Source organism: Panthera uncia (assembly GCF_023721935.1).
Source record: "Panthera uncia isolate 11264 chromosome A1 unlocalized genomic scaffold, Puncia_PCG_1.0 HiC_scaffold_16, whole genome shotgun sequence".
NCBI lineage: Eukaryota > Metazoa > Chordata > Mammalia > Carnivora > Felidae > Panthera > Panthera uncia.
The window spans coordinates 79249212-79266514 of NW_026057576.1; the positions used below are offsets into that span (position 1 = coordinate 79249212).

The 17303-nt window shown below is 58.0% G+C and overlaps 2 protein-coding genes across 3 annotated transcripts in view; both read right to left on the reverse strand.

Moving 5' to 3' along the window:
• GRTP1 (growth hormone regulated TBC protein 1) overlaps positions 1 to 10058 on the reverse strand; it is a 17996-nt gene extending 7938 nt beyond the window's left edge. Inside the window, exons 1-4 of one of the 2 annotated variants that reach the window (XM_049647266.1) lie at positions 9895 to 9998; positions 9489 to 9640; positions 3824 to 3982; positions 1493 to 1617 (exon numbers count right to left, since the gene is read on the reverse strand). In XM_049647266.1, coding sequence (XP_049503223.1) covers positions 1493 to 1617; positions 3824 to 3982; positions 9489 to 9640; positions 9895 to 9932 — 474 coding nt within the window. In that variant the 5' untranslated portion in view covers positions 9933 to 9998. Of the gene's footprint in view, positions 1 to 1492; positions 1618 to 3823; positions 3983 to 9488; positions 9641 to 9894 lie in introns of both variants that reach the window. The other variant, XM_049647265.1, reaches the window with a different exon arrangement.
• PCID2 (PCI domain containing 2) overlaps positions 1 to 17303 on the reverse strand; it is a 129106-nt gene that overhangs the window by 107999 nt on the left and 3804 nt on the right. The gene's annotated exons all lie outside the window — the stretch shown is intronic.

Below are 17303 nucleotides of genomic sequence, written 5' to 3' on the forward strand. Positions count from 1 at the left end.
CCCCCGAGACCACACCACTCAGACCGTCCTTCAGCCCAGACGACACCTACATCCAGCCTCTAAAGCAGGTGTTCCAACAGACACGAGTGCTCAAGTCTGCATCGGAGCAGATGCCAAGCCAACAGTGTATTTTGTAAAACCGCGAGAGCGTGGCGGGACGCTCAGGGCTGCAGACAGTTTCTATGAGGGAGACCGCCAGGGAGGCTCAAGGCACCTGGGAGCTGCAGGCGCAGGGCTCACTCACAGTGGGCCAGTGTCTGCGTGACTGCACTCCAGACAACTTCCACTTCCTTCCTTGTTCCCGATGCTTTCTAAAATGTGCCCTCCTCTAGTAACGGGGAAAATCCAGCCTCTGTCACCCAGTGTCACACACGCCACCCAGGGAGAGGCCACGTGAAGAGGCAGGCACACGCCAGGGCTCTCCAGAGACCACGAGCGGCCGGGGCCTGGACAGACCACCCCTCAGCCGCGGGGGCGCCAGCCTGCCCCCACCCCGCCTCCGACCGCGGAGAACAGACTCCCATTCCTGACACTCAGCTTGCAGACCTTGTCCCCACAGCCGCGTGTGCACAGATACGGACCATGAGCTGCACATCGCGCTCACGCTTAAAGTTGTGAGGGTTGTTTTAACGCTGTTTTTAAAACCTACAAGAACAGCGAGTGGAATAACATAAAGACGGTTTCTCGGCTGCCCAGCCTCCCCGGCTCCCACAGGCCGGTCCTCGTCCAGGACGGCCAGTTACCCATCCCGACTTCCTCCCCTGGCACCGCGGGCAGGCTCCAGGGCACTGAGAAAACAGCCTGTCTGGCCTGCGACTTTGCTGCTGTCTTTGCAAGATGCTCTGCCCCTCTTGTCGCTGCAGCCACGGCCCCCCGGCCCAGCCGCCGAGCCCCTGGAGCCTCGCCTGAGAGGGTGGGCTGCAAAGTCCCCACACAGATCCCGGCACCCTCGGGAAGCCCTAGAAGCAGGAGCACCGAAGCGGGAAGCAGAACTCCAGGCACCCAAGCAGCCAGCACGCTGGCAGGCCTCCAGCCCCTCAGGCCCACGCGGGACGTCCCGCGTCCCCTGCAGGCTCGCCAATGGCACTTCTGTGGCTCCACACGCCCTTGTCTTTCCCTCCCCAACACCCCAGACAGTGCATGTCCTCGCAAGGTGACAGGAACTGGCAGGTGAGGACGCAGGCTGTCCCCTTCAATCGCAGGGGAAGATCTGACTCCCAGAAATAGCATGGGAGGAGCGCCCCACACACGCCCTGCACTGAGCCCAGCAGATGCTAGTCACTCATTCAGTACCTACAGCCCTAGGGTCACTTAAGTGACCTCCTACCTTCCCAGCCTCCCCTTTCTGACATCAAAGTAAGTCATTAAGCATATGTTTCACCACTTTTCTACCTGGGGAATGTGTCAAAGTCACAGGCACCATGACTAGAGAACCCGTGAACAGGGTTAGTGCATCCTTGCTGGTCGCTGTCACCTTCCCTTGGGGGCTCACCTGGCAGTACCCCACACCTTGGTTGTGGCGCCCATAGGCCACCAGCACGTTGTACAGGGTCTTTTGTAAACAGGGATCCGCGCTCTTCCGGAATTTCACGTTGTCCGGGAAGGTCCTGTTCATATCTGCAGGGAAATTCACAACACAGGATTACCCAAGACCAGCCTGTGATGTAACCCTCATGTCTACCACAGGGGGCGCCCCGAACCCCACCTGGCAGGTGTGAGCGAAAGTTTCGACCCTGGTCGCCCTTTGTGGACAAGCCCCTGCCACGTCCACGGTTGAGGCCACAGCGATGGGAGTCAGGACTGAAGAGGAGGGTATCCCGCCTCTCCTCACAGCCCCTGCCATGCAGCCTGTCTGCACCCCCCTCCCAACACCCCCCACCCCCAGCCAGGAGGTTAACTCTAGGACCACAGGCAACACAAAACTGGAAAATCTTTCCAGTTGTGGAAAGGCAGAACACCCCGAGAATCCCTCAGAGACAAACGGCAAAACCAGACACTGAGAAGTGAATAAACTGTCTGCTCATCAGAACCTGCGTCCTCCTCACCGGCGCTGTGGGAACCTCCCGCGGACCTGACCCTGACTCTGTGAGCTAGCCCACACACGGGCAGAAGGGGGGAGGTGTGGGTGCATGACACAAGTACTTCTTTTTTCTGACCTAGTGACCCCACTTGGATTAGATTAGCGGTGTGTCTGCCGCTGGGCTACGGCTGATGACTGGAACGGACCCGGTGTGCAGGCCCCCCGGCCCCCACACGGCTTTCGGGCAGCGCTCCTGGGCCTCCCTCTGGTCTCCGAGCCGCACCTCTGCTTATAAAAGAACTGACCTAAGCAGAACAGGAAGTATTAGTGCCTCAAAGGACGTTATTTGCCATTGTGTGTTTGTTTACAAAAACGTTTTTTTCTTGGAATTCTAAATATCCCAAAAACTTAGAATCCACCAGGAGTTTAGTGGTGTTTTGGTTTTGGTTTTCTTGTTTGTTTTTTTTTACTAATTCAGACTCTGAGTGACCAGTCCCAAGCCCATTCTTATTCTTACCCTTGATTAGGAGATGTTTTGAAATTTTTCCCTGGGACAGCCCCTCCTTCCCACCTCAGAGGTGGGTGGGACAGGGACGTCCAGTCTGCTCACGCACCCTATGAATGCTCCACTGTGCTGTCCCTGCAGAGCAATTTCTCCAGACCCCTCAAGAAAACAGACAGAACAACGATGGTCCAGCAGGTCTACTGCTGGGCACACGCCAAGAGACTGGAAAGCAGGGACTCAGAGAAATCTCCGTGTGGCCATGCTCGTAACAGCAAACCCACAAAAGCAGAGGCAGCGACCCCAGCGCCCATCAGCGGAGAACAGAACAGACCAACAAAACAGGGTCTGTCCGCACAGCCAACAGGACCTGGCCCTGAAAAGGAAGCATTCTGACGCCTGTTGCCATGTGGATGTGCCTCCAGGGCCCCTCACCGGGGTAAGCGAGCCAGACACGACAGGATGGTGGGCCGGGGGCTGGGGAGAGGCTGACACTCCGTGGGGACGGGGTTTCGGTTTGGGAAGGTGGAACAGTAAATTCTATTATGCATGTTTTACCACAATAAGACATTTTTATCCAAAAACACCGGCATTAAAACAGAGCCTTTCAGTTCATTTTTCAAACCAACAGCAACACTCTGTTTTTCTTGACACGTGTGGCCTCTGCGCAGCAAGGGACCCCCTCCCCAGGCTGGGGACACTCCCCAGTCTCACCGCCTCCAGGGAGTCCCACCTCTCAGCACACTCAGTTAATTGGGCTTTAAAACTTATTTTATATTTAAGGGTGTATGTCTCAAAAGCAAAATCAGACGATCAGTCACACTTCCTAAGAATCTAAATTATTCAGTTTATAAGGGTTAAACGTTTGTTTTGAGCACTTGGAACATCTAAGAGCTCGTGAGCCTGTGTGGTCACTGAGAGTGCCTGGGGCACCGTCGGCACCCAGAGCTCAACACCAGCCACACATCCCCGCGTGCGTCCCTAAGTCCCAGGGCGCTGCCATCAGCACAAAGCCCTCCCAGCGATTACCCTCCGGTCACGACTGCCGGCTCAGAGCCTGCAGCAAGGTCTTCTTGCAGAAACCTGCCCTGCCCTTGCCCCTGCCCATACTGACCTTCCCAGCTGGCTGGCGTCTAGTGTTTGCCGAATCAGTGAAAAACACTGCTCTCCCCTCACGAATGCTCAAGGTTTGATTTTCCCATAAGAAAAATAAAATTCCAAATTAAAAGCAGTGGGCAATCTGTAACAGCGCAAGTTCCCTCCTGGGGGGCTGCGTGCCCCCGCGCCCACCCGCGACTCACCTGTCCGGATGGCCTCCTCCAGCCTGCCGCAGCACTCTCCCTGCAGTAGCCGGTGGTAATAGCCGGGGTTCTGGTCCATCCGGGCCTGGGCTCCGCTCACCCCCATCCAGACGTGGGCCCGGTGCTCCAGGGGGACACCTTTCCGGATATAGCGCTTCACTGAAACGGAAAGCAGGGGCTGCGGTCAGGGACAGACCAGTGTGGCCTGGGGTCAGAGCCTGGCAGAGCCCGAGAGCAAAGGGCGCGACCTCAATGCTTTCGCCTGGCTTCTCCCATGTCAAACATGAGAAGACGCAGAACCTTACACATGCCCACCCGGATGGCTGCGTGCACTCCTTGCAGACCGTTCTCCTGCACGGGGCAGCCCCCCGTCCTCCCTCACCGTCAGCACACCGTGCGGGAGGCAGCAGGCCGGGCCCCTGGGCCACTGCAGCCCAGGGCGGCCCCACAAGCTCCACACACAGGAGAAGGCCGGAGGCACAGAAGCTGCACCAAGTGAGGGGACATGAGGCAGGAAGCAGAAGCGAGGGCCAGAGGGAGAGCTGTGGGCAGGGACAGAGGCGCTGGTGCATGGTCCAGCCCTGGAGGTGACAAGGGACTGCAGGGTCCCAGTCTGGGAGCCTGTGTGACCCCCTGGCGCGGGGCTCAGCGGCCGGTGTTTGTGTCCTGTTCTGCACTTGACTTGTGTCAGTGGAGAGCTACTTCCTTTGGGAGGGATATTTTACTGAAAATAGATTGTCTAGCAACCATAGAAACACGTAGGAAAAGAAGCCAAGAACCACAAGGTACCTCAGGTAACAACTTGCTCGCTCGTTTCCCAGGTAAACAGGAAAGATTCGTGAGACGATGTTCAAGTGAATTACAGGAAGCCAGGGGTGCAACAGTTTAACCCTCAAAACCGTTCATCGAAGGAAATACTCAAAGCTTTATTATTTTACTTCCATATTACATTACAAATACCATTGTTATTTTCTTTTTTAATGTTTATTTTATTTTTGAGGCAGAGACAGAGCAAGAGTGGAGGAGGGGCAGAGAGAGAGGGAGACACAGAATCCAAAGCAGGCTCCAGGCTCCGAGCTCTCGGCACAGAGCCCGACGCGGGGCTTGAACTCACAAACCGGGAGATCACGACCTGAGCTGAAGTCGGATGCTTAACCAATAGAGCCCCCCAGGCGCCCCACAATACCATTTTTAAAAAAAGAAATGCATTAGGGGTGCCTGGGTGGCTCAGTTGGTTGAGCATCCGACTTAAGCTCAGGTCATGATCTCACAGCTCGTGAGTTCGAGCCCCGCATCGGGCTCTGTGCCGACAGCTCAGAGCCTGGAGCCTACTTTGGATTCTGTGTCTCCCTCCCTCTCTCTCTCTACCCTCCTCTACTCATGCTCTGTCTCTGTCTCAAAAAATAAATAAACAAACATTAAAAAAATGCATTTTAAGAAAAAACAAAAGGCCATACAATCAAAGAAAGTCCACGATCTGCTACAAGGAGAAAAGCATCTGTGGCGCCAGCTTCGTATCACAGAAAACCGCGGCAGGAAGAGTCGCCACGGAAAGCACTGATAAAGCTCCGCTAACTCGCACTCTGCGCTAACACACCATGGATGCGGCCTCAGCGGAAGCTTCCAGAGGGCGCATGAGGGCAGGAAAGGCCCAGCAGGTGCGTGCGGGATGCGGGGCGGAAGCCACAGGGAATAGAGACCCTCTGGGGCGTCCCCACGCTGGTGAGGTCACGCGAACCGAGGACACTAGCCACTGGGGCCGCCTTTCCTCCAGCCTGCCGCGCTTTCCGCCAGAGCCGGGCGGGGGTCTCCGGCCGCAGGGAGCCAGGCAGATGCTGCGGCCACCCCCAGGGGCCAGTCCGCGGCCGGGGATGCCTAACTTGAAGACGTGCAAAGGGGGGACACGCAGACCCCAGGCTGCCTCCAGCACAACTGACGCCTGGAACCACAACAATCCCCAGGGGGACCAGAGGAGCCGCCAAGTCAGGGGCTCACCTCCGACCTCAGGCCCCACTCGCAGGCAGTGGAGCATAAGGAAACTCCAGAAATAACCACAGGAGCAGAGCTGACTGCGTTTCAACAGCATCGCAAAGGAAAGTCTTGCGGGCAGAAGGGGCAGAACAGTCTTTCTGAGGAAGGCTCACAGTAGGGCACGAGGGAACCGGGTCACCGCGGGCGGAGCTCGACCACGGGGGTCGGGGGGTGAGACCCACACTCGGCTCCGAGCCCACAACCCTGCTTCAGGAAAGCCTCAGTGCTCACAGGTGCTTGCACGGATGTTTATACCATCGGCTCAAAGGTCCTGCAGCTGCCGAACGTGGTCCCGGAGAGCAAGGTGTTCCTCAGCAAGGAGGGAAGAAGGACGGGATCCCCCAGATCAGGGCACAGGGGGAGCCGGCCTCACAGGCCTGGGGCCGTGGGGCCCGCTGGCGGGACACTCTCAGAGGCCCCAGCGCCCAGGCAGCGCACGGGGCCCACAGGGGCAGCAGGAGCGAGTGTTTAAGGACATGGGCCGGTTTCAGTCTTGAGGGGACACGAACCTCCCCATGAACTCACAAAAGTATAACCAGTAAGAGCGTATTTCACTACAAATTAAATTTGTAAATAGAAAAAAAAGGCACCTGTAAGATGCTTAAACGCCTCACTGGAGTCGGACACTGGGTTCTACTGGGACCCGCAGGCCCCGCCTGGCAGAGGCCTCAGTATCCTCGTCAGACGGGGGTGAAGCACGGGGCCCTGGCCTGAGATCCAGGTGGCCGAGGAGGCTGAGCTGTGTCAACAGCTTCCAGGGACAAAGGCTGTTGCCACTGACCCCTTCCTCAGGGTAGGACTTGTCCGGCAGCATTCCTGACCTTGGGAAGATGAGGGGGGCATCTCTTTAAACAAGGTGGACCCCAGACAAATCACTTCCAACTGTCTGTCCCAACAAAGTTAAGCAAATCCCTGTATTTATTGGTATTTGCCTTTGGACAGATATGTTTGCAACTTAATTCTAACTTAGATGCTGCTGACATTTGCAGCTACTAGGAAAGAGCTGAGACCCTGCAGAAGGCAGTTCAGCATCCGCCCTCAGACGGGACGTGAGCTGGAGCAATGGCTGGGCCAGGGCAGGACTGAATTCGTTTTTCTAGGCTGCGGGAGAAGGATCGACCTGTCTCACGTGCTCCTGGTGCGTATTTGCTATGGACAAAAAAGAAAACAAAGAGGAAACACTGGTTGTGTCCACATGTGGCAGAATCGGGCCAGTGAGTTCTGGTGGCCACCTGGAGACGTGCTGATGCCAAGATTAGGAGGTGACCGTGTTATTGGTGACAGGAAGGCAGGCGTCCAGACAAAAGTCCCCCAAAACAGAAAACCACACAGGACAACGAAGCAACAAGACCCGTCACTGAGGTCACAGAACGATGCCCACCAAGGCCCTTCCCCCCTGGGATGTCATGGTCCCTGCAGGACAGTCAGCTGAGTGTGACTGCAGAACTGGACTCTCATTTCTGGAATAACTCGTCCACTCCTGTCTGTGCCACACAGCCACTCCCACAGAGCCGCACAGGTGCTGACAGGCTCCCCGACCGTCCTGCCCCGAAACCACACCAGCACCAGCCACGACACCCGGGGCCACTGAACCCTATGAACCATACACCTCTTGCAGACTGACCTGTGCTTCTGTTTCCTGAGGGAACACCAGGCCGCCCTCCCCCAGGCCCGAGGCTCATCGCAAAGCTGACACTCTGGCTTCCAAACCTGTTTTGCCCCTCTGGTTACTGCAGTCACAGTCTGTTATGTAAGTCAAGGAAATGTTAAAACAAAAAGAGAATTCTTTCAGTAAACCAAACTGAAATTCTTAGAGCTCACAGACACCAGTGCTCAAAGAAAGTAGGAGCAGAAACCAGATAAGACCTTTGAACCAGGGAAGACAACTGGAAAAGACAGGAAGGGCGAGCATCTGGAAGGTTCTGCACGCTCAACAGAACGGATGCCGGAAAAGAGACACTTGGTGCCACGTGCAGCTTAGGACGGAGATGTTGAGGGTCCTCCAAAGGGAAGGACAGGAAAAGGCTAGAACCAGATGGTAACACCACAGACAGGGCCACTGAGGCGCACGCACGTCTCAGTGACTGCGTGCTACGAGCCTCCGGGTCCAGGGTCAGCCACGGGAGGCTTCTCCCGCGTTCCCGCCAACTCCCGGCCTGCGGGGCCAGCCGCCACATTTGCACACGTGCGTGGGAGACGCCCGGTGCTGTCAGCAATGGCCTCTGCCTGACCCAACAGCTGGGCCAGGAGGAGAGCCCCTCGTACTTCACGTGATGCAGATTTTCACCATGGATCCAAATTAGCTTTACTTTTATACACTTGTATTTTTTAAAAACAAAAGACCAGTCAACTCTTAAGAATAAACAGAAAGGAGAATAAAGGCAGACATGCCGATGGAAACAGAGGCGACGCAGGGATGGGCGCTGGGGGATGATCCCTGCAGGAAGCGCACAGGGCGCTGGCGGCATCCAAGGTCTGCCTGGCAACAGGGGACCAGCCTGAGGCCCCTCCCGGCCCTTCGGACTGTGTGAACTGCTAGTTCACCTGAGTCGCTCCTGAACACTCCCCCAGCAGTAACAGCCCTGAGGAGGGCCCCTGGTCAAGGGAGAGGCAGGTGGGTGGTGGGGCCCAGAGTTGAGAAAGAGCCTCTCTCCCTCCTCCCTGAGCGCCCCACCCCCAAGATCAACCTGTCCCCACCAACCCTGTGCAACTGCACTATGTACTGGGCCGCTCTGGGCCTTAGTTCACCAACCCCTTTAAAAGCAAAACTTGACCTTGTCACACCCTCTTGCTTAAAAACCCTTTTACTGGAGCCCCTGGGTGGCTCAGTCAGTTGAGCGTCCACCCAACATTTAATTTCAGCTCAGGTCACGATCCCAGGATTGTGGGATGCAGCCCCACATCAGCACGCTTGGGATTCTCTCTCTTCTGACTCTTTACCCCACCTGAACTCGAGCTCTCTCTCTCTCTCTCTCTCAAAAGTGAATTAAAAAAAAAACAAAAAACTCTTACAGCTGGCCTCTCTCTGCCCAGTCATGTGATGGAGCCCTGGGCCCAAGACCAGAACGCTCTCATTACGTCCCCGCTACCGGTCACACAGCTCAGTCCCTGCCGCTGACCTCCGCCCTCACCGTTCTTGGTCACCAAAGCCCTATCTCAGAAAGCCCTAGCCTTATCTTGAGTCCCGGAAGCATACACCTCCCAAGGGCCTCACCACATTCCGGCAGGTCCCCACCGTCTCCTTATCTGCGGCCTGGGGAAAACACTCCATTCATTCAACGAACGCTGAAGCAAGTGTAGAGGCCAACGCTGGGGCAGGGAGGGGAATGTGATTCCCAGAGGAAAGCAAACCACACCAGAAACCAGACAAGCAGCCAGAGGTCAACACAGGCGGGACAGGGCAGGGGCCGGCTTCTGTGGCGGTGTGGAAGCCTGCCCTCCCAGACCCGCAGGAGGGAGAGCGCCAAGGAGGGCAGGCCTGGAGGAGGCGCCAGGCCCAGAGAGAGCTGGGCTGGGCAGGCCACCGGGCAGGGGGCTTCCGCGCTGAGGCAGGGAGGGGGGGGGGGGGGGGGGGGAGGGACGGAGACCCCGCCCCTCAGAACCAGCTCTGGCCGGTCCGCGGCCCCCGACCCACCTGTACCGCTCTTCTGGACACCTCCGCCCCCCTTCAAAAGTTTGGACCATTTCATCGCTCTTCTAGTGAGTATCACCAGGTAGGCGGAAAAAAACTCCTCATAAGCTGCATAATCAAAGTCTTCGGGCCTTTCAAACCCGTACGGATCGATCCTGCAACGAGAAGAAAAGGAACCTGTAAGCCCTAAATAAAGTTTCGCGCGCGCACTGGGTCCCCGCGGGGACGAGGCCGCGTGCGCGCGTGGGGGAGGCGACGCGACGGGAACCGCGACCGACCCGCGGGTGGGGCGGGCGCGCCCCGGCCCTCCCCGCCGCTCCCCACCCACTCGCACTCCACAACCCAAGTCCCCATCCCGCACTCCACACCCCAGGCTGGGCGAGGCGCGCCCTGGCCCCCACGCGCCCACCTGGGGACCCGGTCCCGGGGGCGCCCCGCAGGCTCCATGCTGGGAGGGCGGGGAGGGGGCGCCCGGGGGCGCGGGGACCGCGGGGCGCACGCCGAGGGGTACGAGTCCCCCTCCCTGGACCGGAGCTCGTGTCCTTCCGCCGGGCCCCGGACGCGGGAGGCGGGGCGGGGGGCGGGGCCCCAGGGATGAGCAGCGGGAGGGAGAGGGGCGGGGCTGCACCTGCTCCCGCGGCCCCCGCTGTGGGCGGTGTCCGGCGCGGCTGGAGCTGGAAGCGTGGGAGGTGTTAAGCCCGGAGGGAGGGGTGCGGGATGGGAGGCTGGGGGCGGGATCAGGGGGCCACGGGGGGCGGTCCTGAGCGGAAGGTGTGCGCCCCGCCCCCCCCCCCCCCCCCCCAGGCTGGCTGGGTGGGTGGGCGGCATTTCCCGGTCACTCCGTTCAGGCCTCCTGGGCTTTGAGCAAAGGTGGGAGATAGAGTTGAGGTTCTCCTGAGATACCTTCAAATTTCAGTGCCTGGCCGGTCCGAAGGTCAGAGCTCTGACCTATGAGCCCTATTTTAATTTTCCTTGTGCCGGAAAAGGGCAAGTCTTACTTTTCACTTGTTTTTTTCAGTCTTCACTTCAGACCTGAGAACAGCGTATAGTCCCTGCACCCACCTGGGGACCTGCCCTGTTCCTTCCAGCCTCCCCAAACCCGGCTGGGGAGGGGGTCCCGGGTTCCAGTCCTGCCCTGACTGCCTGGGAAAGCCCCCACCCTGCCAGGGGTCACATGGTCACGGGAACTGGCTGGCTGTGCACCACCCTGCAGGATGGTCATCTGGGGTGACTGGGGGTTCACAGCTCAGGGGGCGCCCACACAGGAGGCAGAACGGTGGGGGGGTTCCCTATTCAGCCACCCCTCCAATAACGTGTTCAGAATCTTGGGCGTGTGGGTCAAGGCCAGGTGCTGTCTGCAATCTTGTTCCTCAGGGCGAGGGGGAGGGGAGTCACCAGCAAAACTAAAGGCATCAAGGCACGCCCTGAACAGTCCTGGGGCCCTGACGCCCTGAGCCCTGCAGGGGCACCCCTGGGAGCCAGCACCATTACTCTCCTGAGATTTCAACACTGGGGCGTGAAAACCTTGCCAAATCAGGGAGACCACAGAAAATTTGCCAGAACTATGTTGTGAATTTTGGTTTACAAATGTGGTGAGAAAGTGGGTATTTAAGGTTCTTTGAATTTTGGATTTAAGGCACTTGTAGCCTCAGCCCTCCTCACCCCAAGCGTCCTTTTTGAAACAATGAGCCCAAGCAGGAAGACGCTTTCTCTGAGCCCTGGAGCCCAGTCCACCTGTGACCAGCCCTGTCGGAGGAAATGCCTTTCTGGGGCATGTGTGTACTTTCTCGTGAGAAGTGCCTGTGGGCCATGCAGAGATGTGGCTGCGCCCCCCACACGTCTACCCGAGCTTTACTGGACCTGCGGGCAGCCGACATGGCTCGGAGCTGATCCGTCCAGGGCTAAGCAGAGAACCTGCAGAGGAGCGGCAGGCCCCCCCCCCCCCCGCCGACCTCCTGCTGCCAGCCATCATCAGGCTTCTGCGGACCCTGGGGGGCTGTAGGTAATTTAGGGTCCCCTGGACCTAACCGCAAAGGCCAGTTCTGCCAGCGTCCTGGTGCCACAGCTTAGTGCAGTGCCCTTTGTAAGCCCCCCCACCGCCCCGGTCCCTGCTCTGACCTCCTTGGGACACTCTCAACAAGGGTACTTTCTTGTGTGACATTCAAGTCAGCAGACGGGGTGACTTATCCTCACACCAACATGGGGTCTCCCCCGGCCCATGCCTTGCGCACCTGCTCATCTTCCTTTGGCGGGTTTCTCTCCCCACCTGGATGGCTGCTACCAGCCAAAGGGAACGACTCCCTGAAGCCCCCCCACCCCCACCCTTCCAACTCTTCTCTGGGGCTAAACCCCATTTCCTGCTTCCTGTCGCCGGGCCTACTAGCAAGCTGATGCTCCTGCCCCCACTTCTCTGGCACTCAACACCCCCGCTTCCATCCCACCCAGCAGTCCCGGGACACGCCTGTCTCCTTGCCTGCAGGTTCCCCTCCTCTCTTGATGGGGGTCAGGATCCGGCCTCACCCCCTGCCACACACTTTCTCACAACTGCCTTGAAGAGCAGCATGGCCTTGGCTCTGATGCCCCCGCAGGAAACCCAGGCCACAGGACATGTGCACTTGGGCTTGAGCGTGATGGCGGTACCCCTGGCAGGTGTATTGGGGCCAGATGACACGGGAGGACGGGCATCCTGTGTGGGGGCAAGCGAGGTAAGAGCAGCCAGCCCAGGAAGTAGGGGAGGGAAGAGGATGAGGAGGCCCAGGTGGCCAGGATGGCAGCGGCCAGAGGGCGGGAAACAGAGGGCTGCCGGCCCAGGGTCTGCCTGAGCCTCCCCTTGGGAACAGGAGGTAGTGCGCACTGTGCCCTCCAAGTACCTCCATCCACACGCCCAGGGCTGAGTTCCCTGGGCACCCTCCCTGCCAGAACCCTTTCCTCAGAGCTGGCAGCCAGAGCGCTGAGCCGTCCTCCCTGGAGACCGCGCAGGCTGTCACTTGCCAGGTACCACCACGGCCCCCTGCCACGTCCCCAAGTTTCTGTGCAGGCCAAGCCTCAGCAGGGGAGGTGGGTGGACACCCCGGCGACACTGCCCAGACGGGGACCCTGACCCAGAGAGCGGCTGTGGGAGCCCGAGGCTGCATTTCTGCCGAGCCCCGGATGTGGGTGCTGGTCCCCAGCCGGGGCCTGTACCACAGCGTGACCCCACATTCAGCGAGGGCTGCGGGGGTCGACTGATTCAGTTGAAAAGAGCTGGAGAGACATGACCACCAGATGCAACATGGCCACACCCGGGAAGACCCTGCGGTGGGGTGGGGGGGGGGGGGGGGGGGGGCGAGACTGAGCGAGGACTGGGAGGCAGATGGACAAGGGAACATTAGTGACGCTGGTGTGTCCCGGTAGTGAGGTGGTGTGTGTGTGTGTGCACATGCGTGCGTATGTGTATTACTGGGGGCTGACACAGCTGAGCCCTGGGAAAACAGTGGAGGTTAACACGCCCCTGTGTGTCCTACTAAAGAGATCCCCACGGGGAGCCCTCTCCTGGGGTGCAGGTGAGACTCGGGGTCCCCTGCTTATCTGGGACCAGCCAGACTCTGCCCCCTACACCCCTCCTTTGCTCCAGCAGTAATGAGCTGGACTGTTTTCGCCTCGCAGGGCGGGTCGGCTCCCGCCGCTGACCCTGCCGGCCACCAGCCCGCTGTCTCACCTACCTTACTCTGCCCCGTGAAGCAAGCCTCCCGTGGCCTAGCTCCAGAGAAGCTTCCAGACCTCACTATGGCAGTAGCCCCATCCCTTTGAATTGAAGTATTAAGTCCAGATTTGTTTTCTATTTGACTAAAGAAGAGTATTGACGGGTAAAATAATATGAGGTTTGGAGTTGGTGTTAGATTCGTTCCAGAAGAGAGAAAAAAGATGGGCGAATGGAGCCATGGCCGAACCAGGAAGCTGGGCACTGGGTACACGGAGCGGTTTTCCGTTCTGAAAGTTTCCATAATACTGTGTGTAACCAGTAAAGCAGTAATGCCCTCCCCACAGGGGGCAGGATGGCCCAGAACTGGCCCTGCGGCCTTGGCCCCCCACCAGCCCACTGTGGCCTGCTCAGAGGTCAGTGTACCGCCAGCCACCTGGAGGATCCTGAGGCTCTCACTCCTGCCGTCCCCATGAAGCCAGAAGGGACATGTGCAGATATTATTAGTGAGGCGGGGTGCTATGGGGTCTCCAGTGACCCCATGAAATGCCCACAACTCTGAGTCTGAGCGGCCACCTTCCTGGAGCGAGTGTGGGGTCCTGTCCCAAGGTTACCGTCATCAGACACTACACATTCCTCCAGTCCCCGCAGGGGGGGGTCCAGCCCAGGAGTGTGAGTGAAATCATTGCCTTGGGACAGCCCGGGTGCACCAGGCCGCGGGGCCACTTGACGAGAGCCTTTCTCTTTGGGGAAATGTCACCCTCTGGAGACTGTCATGGGTGAGAATGCAGTCCCCCAGGCCACGCAGGTCCCCTGCTCAGTTTCTAGGGGTATGACCCCGGCCAGGCTCGTCCTCTTGGACATGTCTCCTTCTCCCCAGCAGGAGCCGGAAGGGGCTCAGTCATTGCCCGGTGTGCGGACTGTGCTCAGCAAACCCCGGGCCTCTTGTTCCCATCCTAGCCTCCCAGGCTCAGGTGCCTCACACGCGATTTCCTCCGAGGGCAGGTTGTGAGTGCCCCGCAGGAAGTCACCCCAGACCCTTCAGTGACGTCCTCTGCAGAAGAAAAACAGGTTTTGGAAGAGGGCAGGTCCACTGAGCAGGGAGCCCTGCAATTATAGCCTGAGAATGGCGTTTCCAGTTCTTCCAGCACAGACGTGGAATGCAGCTGTTCTGTGGGCTCTGGGCATCGGAGAAACTCACGATTTGTTTTCAGAGATCATTTTGAGGGAGTGTTCCTTGTAAGCAAGTTTTATTTTGTAACAAGATTAAACGCACATTTTAAAGAACAAAAACTGTGATACAACCTAATCTTACAAAACGCTCAGGGACACTGCGGGAGGGGAGGCGCAGGAAGCACCCCGTCCCCAGGAAGCCAAGAAACCGGGGGTCCTGCCTCCACCTGCTCCACTGGACAGACGGACGAACAGACAGTCTCAGGAAGAGTGGGAGGGTACCAGGCTGGGACAGGCACACACTGTCGCTCGTCCCCAGCCTTCCTTCTCCTGTCCTCCCTTCTGTGCTAGAACCCCATTTTTGTGCCCACGGCGCAGGCCTCTGTGACAAAGAACCACAGCCCGGCCGCTAGACAGCACCCGTGCTCACGTAGTCTTGGAGCCTGCAGGTCCGAGGGCTGGTTCCCAATGCACCATTCTCCTGGGTGCGTGGACACCGTCTCCTGCCCGCGTCCTCACGTGCTTCCTCTGTGCGTCCTGACCTCCTCTTATTAGGACACCAGTCATGTGGGATCAGGGCTACCGACTGACCTCGTTTTACCCTCACTTCTTTAAAGGCTGGATCTCCAAACGCAGTCACATTCAAAAATACTTCTGCTGGAAAATGAAAGCACTGACAACTCTGGGACTTCAGGGGCGCCTGGGGGGCTCAGGTGGGTGTCCGACTTCGGCTCAAGTCATGGTCACATGGTTCGTGAGTTCAAGCCCCGCGTGAGACTCTGTGCTGACAGCTCGGAGCCCGGAACTGCTTCGGATTCTGTGTCTCCCCCTCTCTCTCTCTGCCCCCATTCATGGTCTGACTCTCAAAAATGAATAAACGTTAAAAATAAATTTTTTTTTAAATAAAGACATGTTTATTTACATTTTATAAGGGGTCGAATCTAAAGTATAATAGGGGCGCCTGGGTGGCTCACAAGGTTAAGCATCCGACTTTAGCTCAGGTATTAATCTCATACTCCATCAGTTTGATCCCCACGTCGGGCTCTGTGCTGACAGCTCAGAGCCTGGAGCCTGCTTGGGATTCTGTGTCTCCCTCTCTCTGCCCCTCCCCTGCTCATGCTTTGTCTCTCTCTGTCTCAAAAGTAAATAAAAACATTAAAAAAAAAAAAAACTAGAAAACAAGGGCACCTGGGGGGGGTCAGTCAGTTGAGCATCTGACTTTGGCTCAGGTCATGATCTCAAGGTTCATGGGTTCGAGCCCCACGTCGGGCTCTGTGCTGACAGTTCAGAGCCTGGATCCTGCTTCAGCTTCTGTGTCTCTCTCTCTCTCTGCCCCTCCCCCGCTCACTCTCTGTCTCTCAAAAATGAATAAACTTTAAAAAAATTTTTTAAAAACCAAAAGTTTGGGACCCTAGTGCAACAATAAAAAGACAATGTCCCAGATTCATGGCATGCAAGTTACACACCCAGAGACATACTGACACTTTCCTGTGAAAGTACACGTGCCAGGGACCAGCACAGGGCACACTTCCACTAACTCTGTGGTGGCTGTGTGGGTACACATCAGAAGTGACAGGCTCCCGCATTTCAGCTGGCAATCCTATCCTGGACACACAGGAGACACTGTGACCCGGATTTCTGTGACGGGGAGGTGAGGAGCTCTTCTCTGCTTGAGAATTTTTCTTGGGGAGGCTGTTCTGCAGGGAGAACAGCGCTCTGTCTCTGTGCTCTTCCCTCTGAAGTTTTCTAACAGCCCCTCAGCCCAGACGCACAGCAGCTGCCATGTTTCAGGATGGAGACGTGGGGCTCACTGGGTCCAGAGCCGAGCATTGTGGGACCTGCCAGGGCCCATGGGGGTGTCCCGGCATACAGAGATAGGTGTCGACCATCTGCACTTCCCTTCCCACCAGCAGAGCGTCCAACAGAGTGTCCACAGTGACCCAAAGGGGCTGAATCACCAACAGGATATGTAGGGAGGCGCTGATCACAGAGGGAGTAAGCGAGCGGCCAGAGCAGCAAAGGTTCAGGAGGGTGTCTGTTTTTAGAGGCTCGATGACGTTCCTCAGAGCCACCTCCAGGCTGGGCAGCTGGGCCGCTGACTGCTCGGGGCTGTGAGCTGTGAGCTGCCCCCATGCCCGGTGTGTGTGCTGTCCCTCCAGCCCCGGACACGGATGCCAAGGCCCTGCACTGACCGCCCCAACTTGTAAAATTGTGCCAAAATATACCTGACAAAGAACTTGACCTCTGAACCATCCATGAGGGAACAGACAGCTCAGTGGCCGTTAGCACACTCCCACTAATGTGCAGCCACCACCCTCTGTCACCAGAACTTTCTCATGTCCCCAGACCTAATCTCTGACCCCGTGAACACACCTCCAGCCCCTGGCGCCCCTCCTGCTCTCCGCCACTGGGAATGGGGCTCCTCTAGGGGCCCCAGGGGAGTGGAGTCCCACAGGATTTGCCCCTCTGTGACAGGCTTGTTTCTGTGGACAGGTGGGTCCGAGCACCACCCCAGGCGGTTTTCAGTACTTCCAGCCCATTCAGTCTTTCTGTGGTGGGAGGTGCTGAGGACAGAGTTTAACTGGTTCTCCTTCCCTCTGAGCCTGTCCAACAGGTTTCTGGCTGGGCTGCCTGGGGTGCGGAGGGGGAGCCTCTCTGCCTGGGGAAGGAAATGGGGGTCAAACGTGCTCAGAGGCCCCGTGGGCAGCCGTGGGGTGGGGGAAGTGGGACAGGAAAGGCCCCCCGGAGCATGCCAGCAGGACGTGCCATTTGCTAGAACCCCAGAAAAGGAAGCATATTTACAGAAGCCGGTGTCTGTGCACAGCCCGCTGGGCGGGTTTCCCAGGAGCGCGTCTACACCTGGGAGTGGGTTCCCTTCCCACAGCGAGTGTGAGGACTGGGTCGCAAGCCGAGAGGGCTGACAGAATTTGGGGCAATGGAAGAGTGCCCCTCCCTGCCCCCCCCCA